The 22,079-nt window shown below is 39.4% G+C and overlaps 1 protein-coding gene across 5 annotated transcripts; it reads left to right on the top strand.

Moving 5' to 3' along the window:
- Window positions 1–328: 328 nt before the first annotated feature.
- SLC38A4 (solute carrier family 38 member 4) lies at window positions 329–19,561 on the top strand. 5 transcript variants are annotated; one of them, XM_052667686.1, is made up of 18 exons: window positions 348–461; window positions 2,454–2,590; window positions 3,133–3,301; window positions 4,064–4,290; window positions 4,912–5,002; window positions 5,754–5,869; window positions 8,748–8,821; window positions 8,950–9,042; window positions 10,039–10,120; window positions 10,213–10,295; window positions 10,420–10,478; window positions 10,862–11,140; window positions 11,261–11,340; window positions 12,470–12,570; window positions 13,497–13,621; window positions 15,892–16,036; window positions 16,680–16,777; window positions 18,255–19,561. In XM_052667686.1, the coding sequence occupies exons 4-18, from the start codon at window positions 4,148–4,150 to the stop codon at window positions 18,354–18,356; spliced, it is 1,671 nt and encodes a 556-aa protein (XP_052523646.1). In that variant the 5' UTR covers window positions 348–461; window positions 2,454–2,590; window positions 3,133–3,301; window positions 4,064–4,147; the 3' UTR covers window positions 18,357–19,561. The 5 variants fall into 5 exon arrangements, with proteins under 5 accessions (XP_052523644.1, XP_052523646.1, XP_052523648.1 ...); XM_052667688.1 differs by having other exon boundaries at window positions 4,069–4,290; XM_052667685.1 differs by lacking the exon at window positions 3,133–3,301.
- Window positions 19,562–22,079: the final 2,518 nt, after the last annotated feature.

Genomic DNA, 22,079 nt, shown 5'->3' on the forward strand with positions numbered 1-22,079 from the left:
GAGATAAGAGCCATGTGGGAGCCCAGATGCCATTTTCAAGGCTTATCACTATCGTGCTACGGTAAGTTTAATCCACGCTGGTCACTCAAAACTCAAGATTGTCAAATGAAAGCACCATCAAGCATGGGTGAAGCATTCTGCAGATACACGTTTTGTAACAGCGCTAAGCTCTGAGAGCAAATAGCTCCGGAAGGGAGATGTTTGCCCTCAGTGTGCTCCAATAAACTGATTCACTTTTTTTTTTTTTGACCACTTTTTTTTTTTAAAAAGCTGACGCAAGTTTGTCAAAGGGAGTTGTTGGGGTGTAGCTGCTGTTGATTGGCTCATCTGATACACTCCCATTTGTCTTTAAATCACTGTCCAACTGCCGTGGATTGCACACAAGCAAACTTTTCAACACAGGTGCAAATCCTAAAAGATAAAACCCGCTTAGCAAGCAAGAGAACCAGCTCAGCTCACAGGTAAACCTAAAACATTCTTCTCTATAATGTATGATCAATTCATTTTAGACACCATCCATACTTTCCAAAATCACAAATGAGAAATGCAATCAATTAATCTGTAAATTTAAGTGCAAGATGAAAAATGGGCTCCTTAAGATTTACTGACATGGTGATTTATGTTGGCGAGTATTTATTTGTGGTATTTCTTCCAAAATGAAATATAGCTTTTTTTTTTTTTTTTTTTTGATGCAGAAGAACAAAATGTAAACAACCAACCAGAACTAGCAGGAGGTGTCTAAAATTGACCAGACAATTAAGAAATGCTTGCTTTCCTTTGGAACCCTTGCCTAAATTCAAGGCTCTTGATTTACTTGGCTAAAATTTCAGAAAATAAATGAATTTATGGAAGCAGACTTTGCATTTTAATTGTTTATTTCACAGTGATAGCACATTTCATTTTGAAATAGCTGTGCAGACAATAATATTGCAAGGAAGACGAGGAATCTGGCAGTCTGCTAACTCAGATACCATGGTGGAACTTACAAATCTTGCCACTACAAAACCTGTAAAAATGTTATTAGTTATATCTGTGACCTGGCATTATTTGTGATCAGTAACCATTCTCTAAATGTTCTAACTGCAGATCAGATGGAAATCAGTAATACTATGATATCACATGCCAAATAAATCCACTGATTTCCAAGTCCCTTCTGAAAACCAGTATTTAATAAGCAAAAATAACAGTACTCGGTACTTCAACAGTAAAATAGTTGTATAGGAATTAATAACTTTCCTCTAATAGTGGGCATATCACTTTTGCAACCAGTATTTCCATTTTAATGCCATACTTCTTTCTGTTCATCAGAATGACACAGGAAAGAATAAAGCCAAGTTTAAGGAATACTGTAGAGCTAATGCAATTTTTTTTTTGCAGGAAAGCCTAAAGGGAAAACGTATCAATTTTAAGTGCAAGAAAAAGCAATGGAGAGATTTTCGGTTACTTGCAAACTTAGAGAATTCCTCTGTAAGGCAGAGAAATCTGGGTAGATTATGATTGGTTTAGGTTCTTCCAGAGTGTTTTAGATTCAGAATTATGAAGTAGGAATCATTAAATCTCAGAGGAGCTAAAGCAGATGATCTTTGATTTACATCAAGATCATCTCATGTGATGAGTTATATTCCGGCAGGATGCAAGACCACTGGCCTTGGTGGCCATGCCCTGATATGCAGCCCTGTGCCTGGCCCTGACCATCACCCAGGGGCAGAAATCACCTGTCTACCAGTCTACAGGGGTTCAGATTCAGCCATGATTTTCTTCTCAACATAGCTAGCTAGTATGTGCCCCTGCTCCTAAATGACATCTCACAGGTACAGAAGCAATCCAGCAGTTGTGTTCACATGTAGAATGGTGGCAATGATCCCTTTCGCTTTGCTTGCCCTCAATAGATCTAACATTGCCATCTGAGAGCTTGTGGCTCCACTGGAAAATTCCTGCTTTATGCAGTAATTCCATGGCCTCTTGTGATGACGCCCATAAGTCAGATTATTCACTTGTGTAAATGTTTGACAGGACAATGTCCAAACAATTCTTATTCTGTAATGTGTATTTCTAGTCAATTTTTTTTCCCCCTTCCAAACTGTTTACTGTGCTGTACAAAATTTCCTCCTCAGTCTAACCTCTGTGTAACTCAACTCTATGCAACTATTTTTGCTTACTTCTCTCGTGTCCAAATCTTTGAAGATGTGTATGCTTTGGACTGCCACATCTGGAAAAGACATTTCTCCAATGAGCAGCAGGCAGTGCACACAGCAGAGATTTGGCTCTATATTAGAATAGGGTTAAGTGCAAGCAGACGTGCCTGTTTGGTTTTTAGACATTAAACTCAAAATAAGCATCAGGAAGAGGAACAACTCTCTTCCTTGAACAGGACAGAGTCTGTATTTAAAGGTTTTGTGAATGAAGCCGCAGTTGGGAGGGCTCTGGTTTTTTAATTTTTTTTATTCTCCCAGCGTTATTCATACCCCGACTGGGCAGAATCCCCAGGTTGCAGGAATGTGAGCCTGCCAGCTGCACTGCCTGCTGCTCACATCCGTGCTCACACTCCCCGAGTGGCAACAGAAAGGAGTAAACAAAGCTGCGATCTCTGGTAGGAAACCTCCTAATGCACTCTGATATTGCTTTTCCTTTTCGGTTGTCTGGTCTGGGTGGATGGTTTTAGTAAGAAGTAAGGAGGCTGACTTTATTTTCTGGATCAGGGTCAGTTTTAGCCCCTAGGACTGGTATTTAAAGTTTACATTTGCATTTTAAGCCTATGCACTGTAACATTTTGCCACTACAGATACATAAGCAGATGCTCTTAAAGACAGCATGTGATAGTGAAGGTCTGGTCATCAAGAGAGAATGTACATTCACAAATGCAGAACCAGGAGAAATTGCAGATTTAGTGCAACAAAGGACCAAACGTGGAAATTATTAGTAGCATTGTTTTCTGATATTGCTGTTATGCAGTGTTGGTCTGTACTTAGCATTTGTTTTTTATGAGAAAGGAAATGGGTCCAGCCAGTGTGCTCACCTGCGAGGCAGAGGCGAAGGGCCGGGAGGGTGCAGGGCTGGCACAGGTGGGACAGGGACTGCAATGATGCCCAGTCTGTGCTCGCTTCCTCCTTGTTCTGCTTTGTTGTCTCCCAGGCTAAGAAATAGAGACGTGACATGCCTCAAGGAGTATCTTTATGAAGAGAAAAGTGTTATAAAACCAGAAGGTTTCTTCCAAAATAGTTTGCTCCTGAATGTGGGAATAAGCAGATGAATGTAAATGTGTGTTTGAAGACTGTAACAAGAGATTGCTGAAATACTTCAGGTGAAGTCCTTTTTGTAACTGGTTTGCACAGCTTCTCTTGACCCATACGGAAATTGGCCTATAGAATATATAAAAATCCACAGAGAGCTGAGCATTTATTCATACCATTTTTTAAAAGCAAGATTTTTTTCTAATAAGAGTAAAGATCATAAGACTTTTATCTGTGTAATAACCCTGTGTGAGCCAGATCTCCAGCTGCGGGGTGAGTGAGGGCTGGACAGAGAAGAGCAGAAACCACTGTATGAGAACTGCACCTGCTATTTATCAAAATAGTGATAATGCACAGATGTTCGTATTTACAGATAGAATCTAGGGAAGGGGATGAATCATCAAGGCATTTAAACCTGTGGCAATATTCATCTTACAACAAATGATTCAAAACACTGAGAATTTCTTCGAGTGTGTACATTTGGAAGCAGTGTTAGCAAAACCCTGATGTACTCTTCATTTCTAACAGTGAGCTTTTCTGCATCACCATCCTCTGGCAATACAAGATCAGCAATTCCAGTAACTACTTTCACCTGGATTAGTAATTATGCCAGATGCGTCTATTGGCCACTATTCTCTCCACCATTTTGAGGGAGATGGAAGGGCCGAGTGCCAGCATATAAAGGAACATTATGCTTGCCCAGAATTTTCCCAGTCTGCAACAGTCTCCTTTCCTAATGCTATTTACAAAGAACAAACACAAGCCCAACGATTCACAGTCGTTTATCTAATTTGAGGAAAACTCTAATGAGTCCTGTTGCGCGTTGTTTGCAGAACAGAGTGTTCTGGCAGCTCCCCATGGTAAGGAGAACCCACGGGCAGGCACCGCACTCCTGTTTACCCTGAAGAAGAGACCGTATGTTGGAAAGTACTGACCACTCTATGGATTGCATGGAGCAGCAAAAAGTAAACATTGAACTGGAAGAGCAGAGCAACAGTGGGGAAAGCCTGGAAGACAACTACACAGAGCTGATTGAGTCTGAAAAGGCTGCAATTAGGAGGTAAGCATTTAAGTGGAGGACTTATCTGTTCTGGCTAAAAAGCAGTAATCAATAAACAAGCTTCACTAATGGCATCTGGAGCTTAAAACATTTCCTAGGTAATATGCTTAAATTAGTGTGATTGCTTAGATAGTGTCTCCCCCGAGTCCCAGCCTCCCTGCTCTGCTCTACAGATACAGTACCCAGCACAGCAGGGGCAGCCCAAAAAGCGACCATCACCTGGCGTGACCTTTGCAGGCTCCCCATCCCAATCTTGGCAGCTCCCACCCACACAAATCAGTGTGAAAACTGATACCTACGTAGGGCAGTGCAAGCCATGCACGCTCCTTGCGTGCTCCAGCCATCTGGGACAGGGGCATCTCTGGCCAGGGCAGGGGATAGAGGGCAGCAGTTTCCACTGGGAGATGCTCAGGCACCTACAGCAGGGACCCAACGTGCTGCCAGCCTCTGTGCAGCCTCAAGAAGATATTCAAAACCAGCCATCAGCCTCCAGCCCCCGCTCACTGAATCCATTTCCAGCAAGACTGCCGCAGGGCAGTTTCCTCCCCTGTGACAAAAGGCATACACGTAATGTGTGTCATAGGCCTTATCTGATGTTTTCTTATTTTTCTTTGTGTTTAGTCCATTTGCTAGTGATGATGCAGAAAGTCAGAAGTTCCTAACAAATGGATATCTGAATAAAAAGAAATTGGAAGACTATAATGAAGAATATGTAAGTTGTATTAATTTTAAAGTGTAATTACAATTAAATCCCATTAAGCTGATACCAGAAGTTTCAGTAAACAACGTTACTCTGCAGCTTGATCAGCAAAATCTTGGCATTAGAACAGTAAGCAAACATTTTCTAAGTTAATGTAGCAAACTCCTTCTGTTGCCTTGCAACTAAAACTAGGTCTTCCCAGGCAACAAGAAAAATTTTCTCAGATCACACTCTGTACAGCACTCATGACATCCCATCCAAGATATCCAGCCCAGAGTGGATCTACATACCTATTTCTGATAGGAGTTCTCGTTCCCAGATACTTTGTTTCTTCCATTTAAGGCAGATGTGGGCCCTGCTTGTTTCCAGCATCCATGTAAATGAATCTACACCCAGTTGCATTGTGTTAAAGAAGGGATGCTCTTGATCAGATCCGCACAGACATCCTTCCCTTTCAACCCCTGTTGCCTCCTCTGGCACATTTTTAGCTCCACAGAGAAAGCAGTATATCTAACTTTGAGAAAAATAATCCACTTGTTAAGCCAATGACTGGGAAAGTTACCTGATAGCAACATGTATTTCTGTTGAAGTTGGTCAACACGCAGCCAGCTGTGGCTCCGTTACCACAGCAGTTTGCTGGCTTCAAAAGGCTCCACCTCTAAGGATTGAGAGCAATGAAGGAAAAGCCAGTAGTTAGAACAGTTAACTTATTGCACCCAGTAAAATGCAAGCTAATAGTCATCTCTGCTCTTGCTTCGTACAGCACCGGGGCAGAGCTTCCTTTGGCATGTCCTCCTTCAACCTCAGCAATGCCATTATGGGCAGTGGTATCCTAGGGCTGTCCTATGCCGTGGCCAACACAGGAATCATCCTTTTTGTGTAAGTACATGGAAATAAAATAAATAGAATATTAGCGCTAATCTAGAGTTGATTTTCTTTTGTGGTTAGAAAGGTAAGTTAAGCTTAAGAATCATGTTTTGTTAGCTGAAATGTTTTATAAGAGTTTTTGTAATGAAAACGTTTTAGCTGCACCACAAGCAACCATCCACAGATGACATACCTTTTTTTTTTTCCTTTTTTTTCCTCTCTTGTTTCAGCTTTTAGCTCTGTTTTATGTCAGGAACACAGCTGACAATGGATGCTGTGTAGTCCAAAAAAAAAAAAAAAAAAGAGGGGGGGAGGGGAAGGGAAGAATGGGAGAAGAACAGCATACTTGTCCTAAAATAATAATACCTATCTTACTGGTTCATTATGGGGAGCTCACAGGAGAAATAAATCCCACGTGAAGTTTTACACCATCCTAACTATCTAATCACTATGTAGAAATGGGAGAATAGTATTTGGTATAGGTCAGAAATGGCAATAGATTTTGATTGCAAAGGCATGCACTGATTTATTCAGATTTGATGTGGCTCCCCCAGTCTATTTGTATTCAGTGTGCACATATGACAACAGAGGAATGTGGCTGAGATATTCTATCTATACAAGATGAGATTTGATAGACAGTAACAGATAGTCATATGAAGGTTTTTAATTTATGGATAATCCTATCAAATGAGAGAGACTGTACAAAAAGTTAGTGGGGTTTGTTTTGCTTATTAATAAATGTATTTAATCTTAACTCTGGCCTTAATTTTAATCCTCCATAAGGTTAGAACACAGTATGATGCTCCATATGACACTAGGTCACTGTTTTCCATTATTGAACTCCAGGGAGCCTTTAAATCAGGCTGCATGGCTATCTCTACATGGCTTTTTTCTTCTCAATGTTTTTTTTTTTTTTAACTAGAACAGCAGCAATATTTGAAATGCTACGTGTAGCTCCCAGTTGCTAAGAAACATCTCCTGTTTTGCCAGCCAAATCTGTACCTGAACATTAACTGTTGATGCAACTGCTGCCACAATCCTGGATAAGTGTTTCCCAACACCTGTATTCAAATGGTTAAATATAGTTCCTGCAGATACAAAAATGGAACTTAGTTTTATAACTGAGTGCATTAGAATCTGGAAAATGTAGGATTCTTTTTCCCCAGCTTTCTCTGAGCACTTGTGCTCTGAGCACAGTATTGTCATAAATTATCACTGCAAAGAAAATCGTGATATATTGAGACTTGAGGGGAAAAAATTACCGTTGCAACATTTTTGTTCTTCAGGATCCCTTCATCCAAAGGATTGGCTGTCTGTACTGTCAGTGCTAAAGCAGAATGCAAGCCTGCAGTTATGCTAGAGCAATCCTATGGAGTCATATAACAAAAACAAAGGATGTCTCCACCCCACAGTTCATTTTCTTTTCTGTCCTACTTCCATACTTTGTGCATTAGAACATTCTTCCTTCTGGCAGAGGAAGGAGTTTTATTTAAAACTGAAGAACTGTGTGAGGATATAGTTACCCCTGTGGCATGTATATGCTTGCTGGAAGTTCCTCTGTTTCCACAGATTGTGAAATTAGTAGCACAGAAAAATTCCATCTACTAATGGAAGCTGCTGCACATTAATTCTAATTTAGAACTCAGAATCTCCTCAAGAGCTGCCATTGCGCCTTCCTCTCCCACAGCGGAGGTTTGCACTCCATATGCCAGGACTCAGAGGTCATGTCTTTGTATAGAGGCTGGATGGGTCTCATCAAGAAAGATGCCGTTTTGGAAAGATACACTGCAATGTCAGATGTGAGCTCCCCTTAATGTACGGCCAGAGCTCACTGCATGAGAGAAATCTACTCACTCAAAGTCTGTAGTGTTGTCTGTCTCTCTTAGAGAAAGCAACTTGGTTTGGTGATCACCACCTGACCATTAAACGAATGTCTCAGGCTACAATTCATATACAAAGAATTGGCTGTCACTATCTCCCACTTTTATATGAAGCTTTGTGTTCAGAGGAATGGAACTCTATTCAGCCATAGAATAAGGCATATCAGTAGAGTTGGTACTTCCTAGCTCTGTCATGTTATCATGACATCTCCTTCCCATGCTTATGCAGGCTGACGGCAAGATGGTTGTGATAGTAAGATATGTTGCCCACAATGTTATGCACTGAAAATATCATGCAATATGTTTTTCACCAGCATTTTGCAAGAGGACAGTATCTGAAATCACAAAAGATGCAAATGTGTGGAAGGAACGTGGCAGTAATCAGAATTAATGAAGGCAGGCACCAGTACCTTTAAGCAGACTAAGTTAGAAGAGAATGCTGCAAGTGCTGCAAAAGCATATCTTCCACTGTCAGACCACACTTCAGCATTATGTAGGATTCTCTATATACTTGTACTTTGCAAAGTGTGCATCTGAAGTTAATGTCTACAGTTATACAATAAAATAGGAGAAGTCTAGGCAGAAGTTGGCAGTGAATTTGTCACAGTCACAGTTTAGGTTTTGAGGATTTTTTTTTTTTTTTTTTCATAAATCTGTAAAAGGAGAGATAAAACATGAGGCCACTGAACAGATGAGTCCAAAGACCTAAGATCTGTTTATTTTTGTTGAGTCTTACTAAAACAGCATTCTGCCTCTGTGAAATAAATTGGCACCTGTCTGGACTTAAGCAAACATTGAGAGACTTTTGAAGTGTCTAAGGTGCAACTTCAGCCATGAATAACCTACAGCTAACCCATATCTATGCATTTGGTACCATGAGTCCTGGTACTAGGCACGCTCTTGCTAGAGGTGTTTACACGTTGAACTCCGGAACAAGCAAGCATCCACTCAAATTAACTGAGTATTCCTGATGTGCTGCATGAGATTCTGATTTTTGTTTTGCTTTACAGAGTTCTGCTGCTCAGTGTGGCAATGCTGTCACTCTACTCAGTCCACCTCTTACTGAAGACATCAAAAGAAGGAGGTATGAAGATCAGGTTAAAACTGACCAGAAATCTCTATTGCATGCACATTTTCCTCTCACATGCATTCACTGTAGTGGTCCATGGCTCTTATTTATTTTGGTATTTTGGGTGTTTGGTTTTTTTTCAGGTTCATTAATATATGAAAAACTGGGAGAAAAGGCATTTGGATGGCCTGGGAAGTGTAGCGTTTTCATTTCAGTTACAATGCAGAATATTGGAGGTAAGGGTAAAAAGATTTTAGAATAGCTTTCTAACTTCCAGTGCTTTTCTAGAAAACAGAAATACTTTCTTCTCTCTGACTAAATTACATCATAGATGACCAGGATACAACACATGTTATTAACAAAGGAATGCAAAAGGAAATCTTGCCTTGTTTCAGATGACACAGTAGTGTCTGCTAAAACCTTGTTGCATGAGATATCTGCACGAGCAACGCAGGTACTTCTGCAATGACTAAAGTGGCTTGGCCAGGTCTCTTCATTGACTGTGGCACAAGCTAGGCATCTGCCCTAGAAGAGATGAATATCACCTAAAACGAGAACATAGTTCTGACTTCTACTTTTCTACCTAGACACAGCTGGTTCATATCTATCTATTGCAATAGCTTTTTTGATTGCATACATAATATATCCTATTCCAGGTCTTCCTCTTATTCTCCAAACATGTACGCTTTGGTAATTGAGAGGAATACCTCTTTCTTGTGGACCAGTGGTTTTCAACTTGTCCAGGTTGATCCAGTGAGTTCCAAAGAACTCTCTGTGGTCAGTGTAGGATAAAATGTGTGCTGTCTGCCAATATATTTAAATGAGATGTGGAAGTCGTCTGCTGCCAAAGCTCTTGAAAACTAGCTTTTTTTTTTTTTCCTACAAAAAGTGGGTAGACAGTGTCTGCTGGAAAAGCAAGATTTAGAAAGAAAAACAAAAGGAAAACTTACAGGTGTAAATTTCATAGCAGTGATTTGAGTATGTTGTTAAATTAGTAGTAACTGTTGTAGTCTAAGACTAAATGCTAGATTTCATTCAGGACATTTTCATAAGAGAAAAATATCTCTTTAAATAACATTTCTTTATTTGCATTGTGATTTGAATAAAATTCTTTCTGTATTTTAGCTGATTTATCAAAACTATGTTTTTCATGTAGCATCAATGCTTTTTAAAACAAATTATTTTTGTTGGATTTATTCTGTTTTCTCTGAAAGTGTTTGCTTGATTTTCAGCAATGTCAAGCTACCTCTTTATCATTAAATATGAACTTCCTGAAGTGATCAGAGCATTTATGAAGCTCGAGGAGAATTCTGGGTAGGTACTTTTGCCTAACCTGAACCTGAGATTAAAAAAAAATTTTGCTATGTCAATGATAATGATTGCTATCTTTTATTTCCTCTCTTTAGAGAATGGTACCTGAATGGGAACTACCTTGTCATACTTGTAACAGTTGTGATTATTCTTCCCCTTTCTCTTCTAAAAACATTAGGTAAGGCTAATGTCCCACTTAACCTCTTTTTCTATTTCTATTAGGATTGTGAATTTATATGTAGCTGAATCATATATATACATATACATTTTTTTATTTTTTTTTTATTTTTTTTGCTTCATAGGTTATCTTGGTTATGCGAGTGGTTTTTCGCTGACGTGTATGGTTTTCTTTGTCAGTGTGGTAGGTAATTGTTCAGGACTTGCCTCTAAGCAAATATAGAGCCTGTGAACTGCACAACACTAATAAATCCCTTACCATCGCAATTTAACATGGATGTTAGAATAGCACCTGCAAAACGAACTGAGTGCTGAATAAAACCAGAATTAAAAAGATCAAACTAAAAAGCAGCACTTAAAATGATAAAACATAAAGCAGAGCAACAGCAGAACCAGAATAAAAGCAATTATTTGCTGGAGAAGCAGAAGTGATAGTGTTTGGTTTCATGCTCCCTCTTTCCCTTCTCCTTTCTCTGTGCCTGTTTTTGTTCCTGTTGGTTTGTCACGGCTGTAAATTTAGTCTCATATAGGAGTACTCTACTGATGACATTTTCTACTGTATTACAGGTAATCTTCAAGAAATTTCAAGTACCCTGTCCTCTCCCCATCATGGATCATGGGGCTGGAAACTGGACAGCCAACAACTTCACACTGCCAATGCACCTGGTCATGTTATCAAATGAGACTCTCAGTTCTGGTGTGAATTTCATGATGGACAATACAGTTGGGCACGTGCCAGGCCTTGAGGAGCCAAGAGATACTTTCCTCAAAAGTGGTGTAGAATATGAAGCACACAGCGACAGCAGTGACACATGTCAGCCGAAATACTTTGTGTTCAACTCACGGGTAAGGGAGATTGTGTAGAATTTATCTTTTGCCATTTGTGCCACAGCTAAACTGCTGCCTGCCAAAAGCCAGAGGCTTATAGCAGTGACCATTCGTACTAATGGGAGCTTTATTTTACAGACTGCCTATGCAATACCCATCCTGGCATTTGCATTCGTATGCCACCCTGAGGTGCTACCAATATACAGTGAACTGAAAGAGTAAGGTTCTTGAATTTTGTCCCATACTTCCAGTTAACGATAGCAGACATCACTTTCTTCCTGTTCTGCCTTGATTGTGGCTCTATAGTCACCTACCTGATAATGATTTATTTTGCACCATAATAAACGGATATCAGCTCTGCTTTCACCTAATAGTTAAAGAACTGACAAAGAACTGCTGTTCATAGAGCTGCATTAATATGAACTAAGGAAAGGATGAGTTTGGACAGTTCTTTGAATGACATGAAATATGACGGGGAATTTGGCTGCACAACAGACAGCTCTGAAACCAAGAATTCTGGTCTCTAAAAATATCTTAATGAGTTCTTCGTCAGAGTCAGCTGTCGCTTACTCTTAAAGTTCCCTGGGATGCCATTAGTTAATGCCATGAGTGTCTTACATAGACTCTTAACCTACCTCATTTTGATTACCAAATATTAAAATAGACACATTTGCTTAAACTATCTGATAGTTGGGAAAAGCTAAGAAAATGCAGTTGTTCAGCAACAAGAATTATATTCCAGGAGTTTGTGTTGCAAAACTCAAGGAGGCCAAGCCGTATTACCTCCTATTTTAGCATGCTTAACCTCAGAATTAAAAATTATCAGATGATATGAAATTTGTTTCCAGGTTCCATAAGCTGAAGATTTCCTTATAAAGAAATATTTAACCAAGGGTTCTCTGAAGAAAGGAGTTGATTTACAAGAGATACTTGAACCTGCAGAACAGTGCTGTGTAGATAAAAAGGAATATTCAAACAGAGCTGCCTGAAAACTCATCTCATTATTGTTACCAATAATACGGTAACAATACGGTTTTAGCTATTCCATTTTTTATTTAAAATGCACTATTTGAAATTTATAGTATAGAAATAATGATATTTTTAAAAAATATTTGTTTACATGTTTGTCACTCAGTAAGCAGTAGAAATGAAGCTTCAATTCATTCTTTTGGTGCTGTTCTGTGTAGAGCCATTGTCACAAAGCTTCAAGAGATTTGCATAATGCACACAGCTGCTATGAACTTTCTAGTCACGAGGGAATGTTGGTAGAGGCTTCTCAGAGTACTTCTTGTGCAAGTAGAAGCTTTATAAGAATAGCACTGTTACTCTTTTTCTCTCCTACTCCAGTCGTTCCCGAAAGCGAATGCAGAATGTCTCAAACATCTCCATCACTGGCATGCTCATCATGTATCTTCTGGCTGGTCTCTTTGGATATCTTACCTTCTATGGTAGGTTAAAAGTCTGTTCTTTACAGAATTTTCTCTCTTGTTTCAAAACAGACAAGATGGATCAATCATATAAAGACAGAAGTGTTCATGTGTTTCCTATGGGCCTTAATTCAAGCACTAGTATTATTCAAAAGTAATATACTGTATGTAACCTCCCGCATAAACAGTGAGACTTATCCAGCTCTCTGGCCACACAGTCCTCATCCGTCAGGGCCTTAGTTGGTCTAGTTGTGCATCTCATGGCTTTGTGAGCTCAGACAGCAAACTGCTGTAAGCTTGACTCTTGGAAAAAGCCAAGAGTGAAACATTAAAAATACTCTGATGCTCAATAGTTTTACATGACACTGTTAGCTGCTACTGCTGTTAATTCAGCCTCACTTGTGCTGAAAAACAGGAGCAAACCATTCTTGCATAAAGAGAATACAGATGAACTGGACTAAGCAGTAGGTAAACAGAGTAGCTCCTATATTAGCACACTGGTTCATGTAAACGCCACGTCTTTTTACCTCATTAGTTCCTTTGTTACAGCAAAGAAGTAAATAACACAGTACTGCTTTGGCAAAAGGGCTGGGAGGCTTGGATGGAGGTTCAAAGATGTTCCCAGTTCAGTCATTCGTTTTTTGTCTTGTATCAGAGAAATTTTTTTGCCCTAGGTTACACATCCAAGCAATGACTTTGCGAAAGTCATTTGAGAAACTGAAGTAGAAAGCATTATCTCATAGATGTGCTATACTCGTCATCTCTGAATGATGGACTTGTATCAGTCATGCCGGGAAAATTCCTCTTTGCTGTCCAGCCTGTAAAATGGATCTGATGGCAGCAGCTGGGCCAGAGCTAATCTTGTCTGGCAGCAAAATAAAGACCTCTCTTTCGTGTGTGTAGGTACCATGTAAGGGACTTAGATCCCTTCTGTTTCCTTTTTGCAGGGGAAGTTGAAGATGAGCTACTTCACACATACACCAGGGTGTATACTTTTGATGCCCTCCTTCTGTCCGTGCGCCTCGCGGTGCTGGTGGCTGTCACCCTGACTGTGCCCCTTGTCCTCTTCCCTGTAAGTAAAAGAGCTGCTGGAGATGAAATCGGGGCTGGCCTGTAGACACTAATGTCAAGTGCTTAGCAGAAGCAGGCCTTAACACAATGTTAAGAAAAGCAAGCCTGGGTTTTGTTTCAGGGAGCAAGTTGTTTCATATGCAGCTTGCCCACAGCAACCACATTAGGCAGCTAGGGTTGCAAACTTTGAAAGACTGAAATAAATCAGTCCTTATAAATAAACCAGAAATAAATCGGGAACAACTGCCCTGGCTCCCTCTGGCTCTTTCTGTGCTATATTTAACAGCACAAGCACTGAAGACTGGAGATATACTCAAACTGCCTACAAGATTTCCTAATACGTACCTACTACAGCATCCAAACTCAACAGAATGCATGCAGTTTACATTGTGACTGTCCCTTGTGCCTTCCCAATGTAGCCAGGCAGAAAACATTGGTGGCCAGCAAGTTCTGGGGGGCTCGTGTGCTGTTCTGTGGAGCAGGCCTAGGTCCAGCACCTTGTGCAGGTGGGCTCCCATTGGCCTGCATTGTGACTGTTGGTGTCTGACAAGAGCAGCAGCCCTGGAGTTTTGCTTTTCTATTGTCCTGGATGCAAATATCAGTTCTATGTAGGTATTGTTTCCAGGCTCACTGATAAATGCTTCAGAGCAGCGATCATCATTCAAGGTTGCCTGCCAAAAAATATGTTCTGAGGTGAACCAATTACTTTGAGGGCTTTATCCTGCTCAGAATACTGTGTTGGTCTGCCCTAAATGTTATGTTTTAACCAATGACTCAGTGCTTGAATTTTTCTTAACTAGCTCAGCATTCTTCATGGGAAAACAGAGAGCACTGCAAAATCCTCTATCTGTCAGAAGCAGCATTTTGCATTTTTAGCTTTCTGCATAATTATTTTTATGTTTGAATAATGTGCAAAGGCTTAGCAGTTACACACTGCAGAGTTAATTGCCCTAAAAAAAAAAATACAGAGGAAATATAATTTTCTTTAAAGCCTGCCCATCAAATGACTCTCTTGCCCATCAAGTTCAACATCACTTATAAATCAATTACTCCAGTCAAGCAGCATAGTTATACAGCAGTTTTTCTATGAATTACTACATTTTCATAAAGTGGTCAGAGTTTATTCTTTAAAAAATAATAATAAAAATAAAGAAATCATTGCGTTTCCTTTAAAAAAAAAAAAAGTCTATTTACCATTATTCAGTGTGAAATTTCAGTCTTGTGACTTCACATTAGCGCCAGCATGACAGCAGTAATAACGCACGGAATACTGACAAGTGAACAGGAATGCAGGCAGTGCTTCTTCAGAGTGGTAAAGGTGTTTTACACCAACTCAGGGACCAGATGAAAGTTTTGCTACCTACTTTCTTCGTAACATGTGTTCATGTCAGCCTGAAAAATACAGCATGCAAAATGAATGCTGCATTTTCATATGATGGGCTTTGAGTCTGACAGAACTCCATACTATTACTGAACAGCCAAACTTATCCAGAAGCAGAAGTGAGCCTTGAGCTTTTCCCAGTTTCAACTTCTACCTTTCAAATCTTCTAAGCTTATCACAGTACTTCACAGTAACATTATCTACTGCCTCCAGAGGGATTTGCAGCTGACCTTTCTCCTACTTTCCATTTTCAATGATGAAAAAGCAAAGACAAACCCAACTCTATTGTGTGAGAAAGTAAAGCAAAAAAAGGATCTTTTGCAACAGCTTTTTTTTATCTATAATTTGATATATTTTCTTTTCCATGTGGTAAGAGATGCTTATATTTTGATAGATATATTTGTATGTTTAATGAAAGTAAAACAAAAGTTTTCTTTCTTTTACAAAAGTAAATTGCAGATCTCCTGTGAAATTTTCAGGGGGATCAGGTTCAGGAATACAGCAACTCAACTCAGATTTCACCTGTGCGTATTTTGCCTGCTGATTAGTATTCACAGTGGGGGGATCTCTGGACTGGTTTGGTTGTGGTTGTTGTTGTTTGTTTTTTTTTGCTGATACCACATCTTTCAGTTGAGCAGATTTCATCTCCCCGATTTTACACCCTATTTACCCATCTTTCTCCTACACAGCAAATATTTGAGTTTCTGCATGAAACTGTGAACCCAGTTCTCAAAAACCTACACAAGAGTGAGATTACGTTAAGACTGAAAACACAATTCTTTGGTCAGAATTTCTCACAGCAAAAGTAACCAGTGTAGGCCATTTAAAAAGCAAGAAGCAAAGATAAAATAAGTGCTGTTTTACTTTCCTGGATTATTTTTGTCTTCCAGATTCGTTCATCTATCAGTGCATTACTGTTTCCCAAAAGGCCGTTCAGCTGGATACGACACCTTCTGATTGCAGCAGTAATTCTTGCTTTTAATAACATGCTTGTGATTTTTGTTCCGGCTATTAAAGACATATTTGGATTTATTGGTAGGTTTCATAAATATTTTTTGTTTACTGTGTTTATGCTTTCTACAACATATTTACATTTGTGGACTATATGATAGTCTCCATGTGGATCTTACAGTGGAATAACATAAACACCAATTTGATTTTATATGGGATAAGTTCAAAAGGTAATTTGAAGTCCCCATGGTCTATTGGCTGGCAACTCTGCCCATGGCAGAGGAGTTGGAACTGGATGATCTTTAAGTCCTCTCAACCCAAGCCATTCTATGATTCGGTGCTCTTTTGTCCCCACATGAACAGCTCACATGCAGACATCTACTTGCAGACAGACAACTAATGTCTCTTCAGCTCTGAGAACTCAAGTACTTGGATATCTCTGTGCTAAACTTGAGGATGGGTCTCAGCGGACAATAATAACTGTACTCCAAAGGAAGTTGCCCAGATTAGTCCCCATAAAACCCACAGAAATTATTACTTAAAGAGAAACCCAACTCTTCTGCAGGGGGCTTTCAAGCCCCCTGAAGTTGAAGCCATGCAATTTGAAGGTCATGCATGACCACAGGCGAGTTCTGCACGAATATTCGCCATCTCTTTTCACCTTGTGGGTGAACTATGCTGGCAGAGTGTCACACAACATGGTGCTCAACTTTGGTCTCTCTTCCAGGTGCCTCTTCTGCCACCATGCTGATCTTCATCCTCCCCTCTGCATTCTACCTGCGGCTTGTTAAGAAGGAGCCCATGAGGTCTACCCAGAAGATAGGGGTAAGGGTGCTGGCAGCAATTTTTGAGGAAGGATGATGGGAGGGTGTGTGCTTTCCATCAGCCCCAAATTCAAGGGCTTTTACTTGCAGTGTCTGAAAGCTGATCATAAATGGTAGGGGCTCACCAAAACATAGATTGGACAATGTGATTCACCATAGCATGGAGACCCATGCTGTGCAAGTGAAATTGCTTAAAGCTCTACTCCAACTGCTAAATTAACAATAGCAAGTGTCTAAGTTAAAGTGTCTCTTAAGACACTAGAAAAACTAATTTATTGAATTGGATCTAAGCTGTAGTTAACATCTTCACCTATATGATTGATACCTAAATTGTGCATAAAAAGCTGTTGGTCCCTGCTAGAAGGCTATCTATGAGTTAATAGGAAGATGTAAGGTCTAGATTAAGAAGGAGGTTATACTGAAGAGATAATGAAGTGATACAAAGATGAGAGCTCTCCACTGGGATAGATTCATATGCTGAAAGGAGATACACATGAAGATCTATCATTTATGTGCAGCATGTGTTTATACATCATGCTGAACTGATGAAGCAGCATCTTATATCCATGTATTAATGCACACAATAGTCACCTGAAATTTAACAGTATCACTGAGGATATGTCCTTTGAACACTTAATCAAAATATATTGATGTAATATATATTCAGGCACATAACATAAGCAGACATATGTAAGTACAGCTTTGTATACATTTTTTAAAAAAAGAAAGTAAATGGAAATGGGAGAAGTTCAATTTGTACATGATGTGTGTGGCAAGTGTGAAAGAAAAGGATTGTTACCATAAAATGATTTCTGAAGATAATTTTTAGAACAGTTGTTGTTAGAGAGATAGACTATGCATCTTCTTCCATGGCTCTTTGTTCATTCTTCATGATTCTATGCTAGGCATATCTAGAATTTCACACTCTGCACAAAGATCACGTACAATATTCCTCTTTGTGTTATGATGTAGATTATTATTAAGCGTGGACAGATTCTGAAAGCTAAAGCCTCACTGAAGCAAAGTGGAAATGTAAGCACCTAGATCACTTAACTATATACAGAAACGCTTTCAGAGAAGAAAGATGGGCTTATCTTTTGTCTAATAAAGATGTAAAAGATTAACTCTGAAACTGTTATTGATATTGGAAACAATGAATATGCACTGAAAATTGGTCAATTTTTAAAGGAAAAGAAACTGTTCTTCAGTTACAATTTGTATAATTATTTATATAAACAAATTTAGGTTGCTTTTTTTTTAGATTTAGTTTTGTAAAGCTCGGCTCTTTTGGACTGAAATTTTACATAAAATTAACTTTGATTCACATAGCCCTGTACGGTTCTACTTAAATTCAGTCACAGAGAATGGCCCAAATTCAAGACCTCAGCATTATAGAAATGTGGTTACCTTGAAAAAGTCTAAACTACAGTATGCTCAGTCATTTTCTTCATTAATACAATTTTATTTTTCAATTACAGGCTCTAATTTTTCTTATAGTTGGCATAATCTTCATGATTGTGAGTATGACTCTCATTGTAATGGACTGGATTTACAATCCCCCAAGTTCCCGACATCACTAATCTGTGGAAAGAACCAAGTGCTTTTCATACCATAATGTTTGTATTGTGTGCTCTAAAGGACACCAACATGGCACAGCTATTCCTAGCTAGTAACTGCAATATGTTGAAGACAGTTTCTGGGTAGGACACTAGAACCCAATGGAGTCTATGTCACAGGATGGTTATTTATGCATCAGGAACCGGAGCTTAGCATTTCTAGCCAGGCTGAATAAAATGTGTGATGTGGGTGCTTTCTATTTTCAAAACAAATATAAGAATAACTGTGTACGTAGTCCTTAACAGTCGTTTGGTCCCATCCTTTTTCACCTCTCCCATTATATTCATAACACAGTTCCTAGAGCACTGGAAAGGTAATGGCCAGAAAACCAGCTAGTGCCTTGTTTTGCACATGAAGCACATAGGAGCAGGTGCCCAGCTCCTAGAGAAAAGGTATGATTTCTGTAGGGGATCAGAAAAGTGACTTCTCCCCATGTACTGGTCTATCAGAAAGGTGACAGATTTGGCAAGCCAGTGGACAAAGCCAAGCATCAGATAGATACACTGCCCATATTTGTCACCCTTGACACATGATGGCTGTTGTATGGAATAAAGCTCTCTCGCACAGGAGCCCCTGTGCTGTGACTGAAGAACATCTGACCATTCATTTTTTGTTGTTAAAGATGTCTCTGCTGGAAACATTAGGCAATTCTAGGGTGGGATTTTTGGTTTTCTTAGCTTTTTTAATTCTTGTCTGAGCTTGCATCACTGAACAAGTTCCATCCTCCATAGAAGCTTGTCTTCCATTCTCACGGGAATTTAAGGAGACCACATGGTGTGGCTGAGCACCCTATGCAGTATTGTGCAGCACTTGTCTGTTTGATAAATGTTCAGTGCAGGAAACTGTAATTTGCTATATATATAAATATATGTATTTATGTACATAATCCTTTGTTTTCTTCTAGTTATAAAAATATTACCCTCTGGTACATGATTTCTGATTTTTTTTTTTTTTATTTTACTTTATATGTCACTCTGTTTTCACAGCCACACACTTAGTATTGTTTTGAAGAATATATTTGGGATTACTGGATTTGTTAAAGGCTCGTTTTATTCAGTAGCATTTGAAATACACTTGCCACAAACCCTGGCCGTTACCTGTGTAAAAACAAATTCAGACATTTACTACTTATGTTACAATAAATGACAAGTTGTTTTCCTCTTGAGAATTTTTAATATGTGCATCAAAGTTCTGCATTACCAGTATAAACCAAGAATTTGGCTAACTTGCTCTGTGGCTTTATCTCAGCTCAGCTATGCATATGCCAGCATTCAAAAGCATGCATAATTAAGCTATGCAAAGGAAAAGATATTACTGATAATCTCAAGTGTATTGTGCTACACAGCTGTGCGAGAGAAAAGAATGTGATGTTCCATGCTATAAGGATGCTTAATTAGCATCTAGTAGCCTCCAGACTGCATTTTGTCAGATCTATGGGGAACTCTACACATGCTCTCTGTACTATTTTTCTCAAAGGAAAAGTAGTCAGAGAGGTGACAGGGGCTCAGTAGAAGATGGAATGAGTGGGAAAGTGCAATTGTTGGGTTTAACATGTTTAGGAAAATCCAGTCTCCTTTAACTGGTGTTTCCATTTTCCAATTTAAAAATCTGTTGTATGCACGCATGTGAACTCTGAAAGCCAGCAAAAGCTGCCTCTGTCCACTGTTCAGCTTCACGTAAAATTGACCATGTGTGTCTCTCTGTGTGCATGCCTGCTAAGTGTGGGTAGACATAAAAGTTGGCTGGAAAAGTGTATCAGTTATATATTCCATGTCAACTGCTGTCCTTCTGAGCACTATTTTACACTCACTTGAGTACTGCATCATTAATACTCTATGCCATACACCCTTGTGAATGCTGACTGGCTTTGTTTTTTTTCTTTAAAGTTTCCCATATTTTGTTCAATTTGAAGCAGACGAATACCAGTAACGTTCTATTAGTAGTGAAGAGCTTTGATGTGAACTAAAGTTAACAGCAGTATCCCAACACCTCTCTTCTTGTTAGCATTAGTGAGTTACATGTAGGGAAAAACGAAACACAACTGAGTTTCTGTTTCAGAGCAGTTACAGCCATTGTCTGCAGCTGCATGTGGAAACTTAGAAATACATGTCTCACATAAAATGTAGATGACCTCAAGAGAAGTAACCAAAAAACTATGGAATGATGGCTCTAGTCACTGGCTTTTAATGGCACAAAAATATTGGTGTCCAGCATAAAGGTGGAGAGTCTGTAATATGTCAGATATTCTAGTTAATAAGCACTGCTCACAGCAACATGCAGCTGTTAGTGGAGTAAGGCTAGCATTGCACACTAACTTCTTAGCACTGCTGGAAATGGAGGATGTTGCATTTTCTTGTTTGTCCTGTCATGTTGACAATGAGGATTTTTATTACAAAACTATCCATTGATGTACAATAAATGAATTTTTCAAGGACTGGAGATCTTTTTCTTCTGTTTTAGGCTAGCAACAGAAGGAATATTTTGAAAATCAAGCAGAGACAAACTAAGCCTTGACATGAGCATCACTAAACCTGTGCTCCCTTTTAAGAGAGAAAGGTGTGTATGCATAAATTTGTAGCTTCCTCATACAATAACCATGATACATACTCTGTTTTGTATCTATTCATGGAACTTCACAGACATCATCGAGTAGAGAATGGCTGGTGTTAAAAGTGGAGCTACCTGCATGACACTGAATGCATCATTCTTTGGGGCATGGGATTAGCCCAGATACGCAGTGCAGCAGCTAAGGATAGCTGCTGTTAGGAGTGTGCACCAGATGGCACAGCTCTATATAAATACTTCCTATCGTTGAGCTATAGATTTTCCTACTGTTACATATTTGTCTGATGTATAATCACAGCCCAAAATACATGGGTCTATCCAGCACCAATGAGCTCATGTGAGAACTGCATACCCCATGCCAGACATCCTGCTCCCATAGCTGCCTGCTAGCAGGCCCAGACACTTGCCAGACTCCCAGAACATGAACAGTACCTGCATTACACCCAGGATCACCCTCAGAATCCTCTCACCCCTTCATCCCATCTCATCATTCCAAAGTGTACACCGCCACCTCTGCCTGGGACACAACGTCCTCGAAATCCTCACGGATCTTCTCCTGGTGGTTATGCCTCCTTAATTCCCTGCATCATCTCCTTTGCTCTGTTTTCACGTTTCTTGAGCTATAAATTCCCTATGTCCTGAACTTGCTTAATTAAACTCATGTAGTTGATGCAAGTGAATGAGTTTAGCTAGAGAAGAGGAAAAAAAAAACATGTCTTCAAGGACAAAAAAGAAAGAAAGCAATGAATCAGTATTAGACATTCTTTCAGACAAAAGAATGTATCACTGAATGGACATTACAAGAATACTAGGATTGATTTGGAAAGAAAAGAAAAAGAAAACACAGAAAAAATCAACGCATGTTTCAGTTTTGGATTTAGAAAGAAACTGAACGAGGGACACTCATCAGAGGGCAAAGTCCTTTCTACTCTGTAAGTAATCAAAGACAATGTTAAACAACACCTATCTGAAAAAAGGGCAGCAGGCATAGATAAGCCGCAAAGCAGCTGGCTCTGGTGTTAATTTTCAGTAAACGTTGTCTTGCTTGGCTACTTCTCAATGGCTGACATAATAGTAATTAAAGCTAGTCAGCAAGTACTGACTAAGAGGACTAGTTGATG

The sequence above is a fragment of the Tympanuchus pallidicinctus genome, unplaced genomic scaffold, assembly GCF_026119805.1.
Source record: "Tympanuchus pallidicinctus isolate F22 unplaced genomic scaffold, pur_lepc_1.0 scaffold8, whole genome shotgun sequence".
In the NCBI taxonomy this organism is placed as follows: Eukaryota; Metazoa; Chordata; class Aves; order Galliformes; family Phasianidae; genus Tympanuchus; species Tympanuchus pallidicinctus.

What these genes read in the sequence shown, in the direction of transcription:
- SLC38A4 (XM_052667684.1), top strand. Translation starts at nt 4,148, where the DNA reads ATGTTGGAAAGTACTGACCACTCTATGGATTGCATGGAGCAGCAAAAA. An exon ending in ATATACAGTGAACTGAAAGA is followed by an intron (nt 11,341 to 12,469) that starts GTAAGGTTCTTG and finishes CTCCTACTCCAG; the next exon opens with TCGTTCCCGAAAGCGAATGC. An exon ending in TGCCCCTTGTCCTCTTCCCT is followed by an intron (nt 13,622 to 15,891) that starts GTAAGTAAAAGA and finishes TTTGTCTTCCAG; the next exon opens with ATTCGTTCATCTATCAGTGC.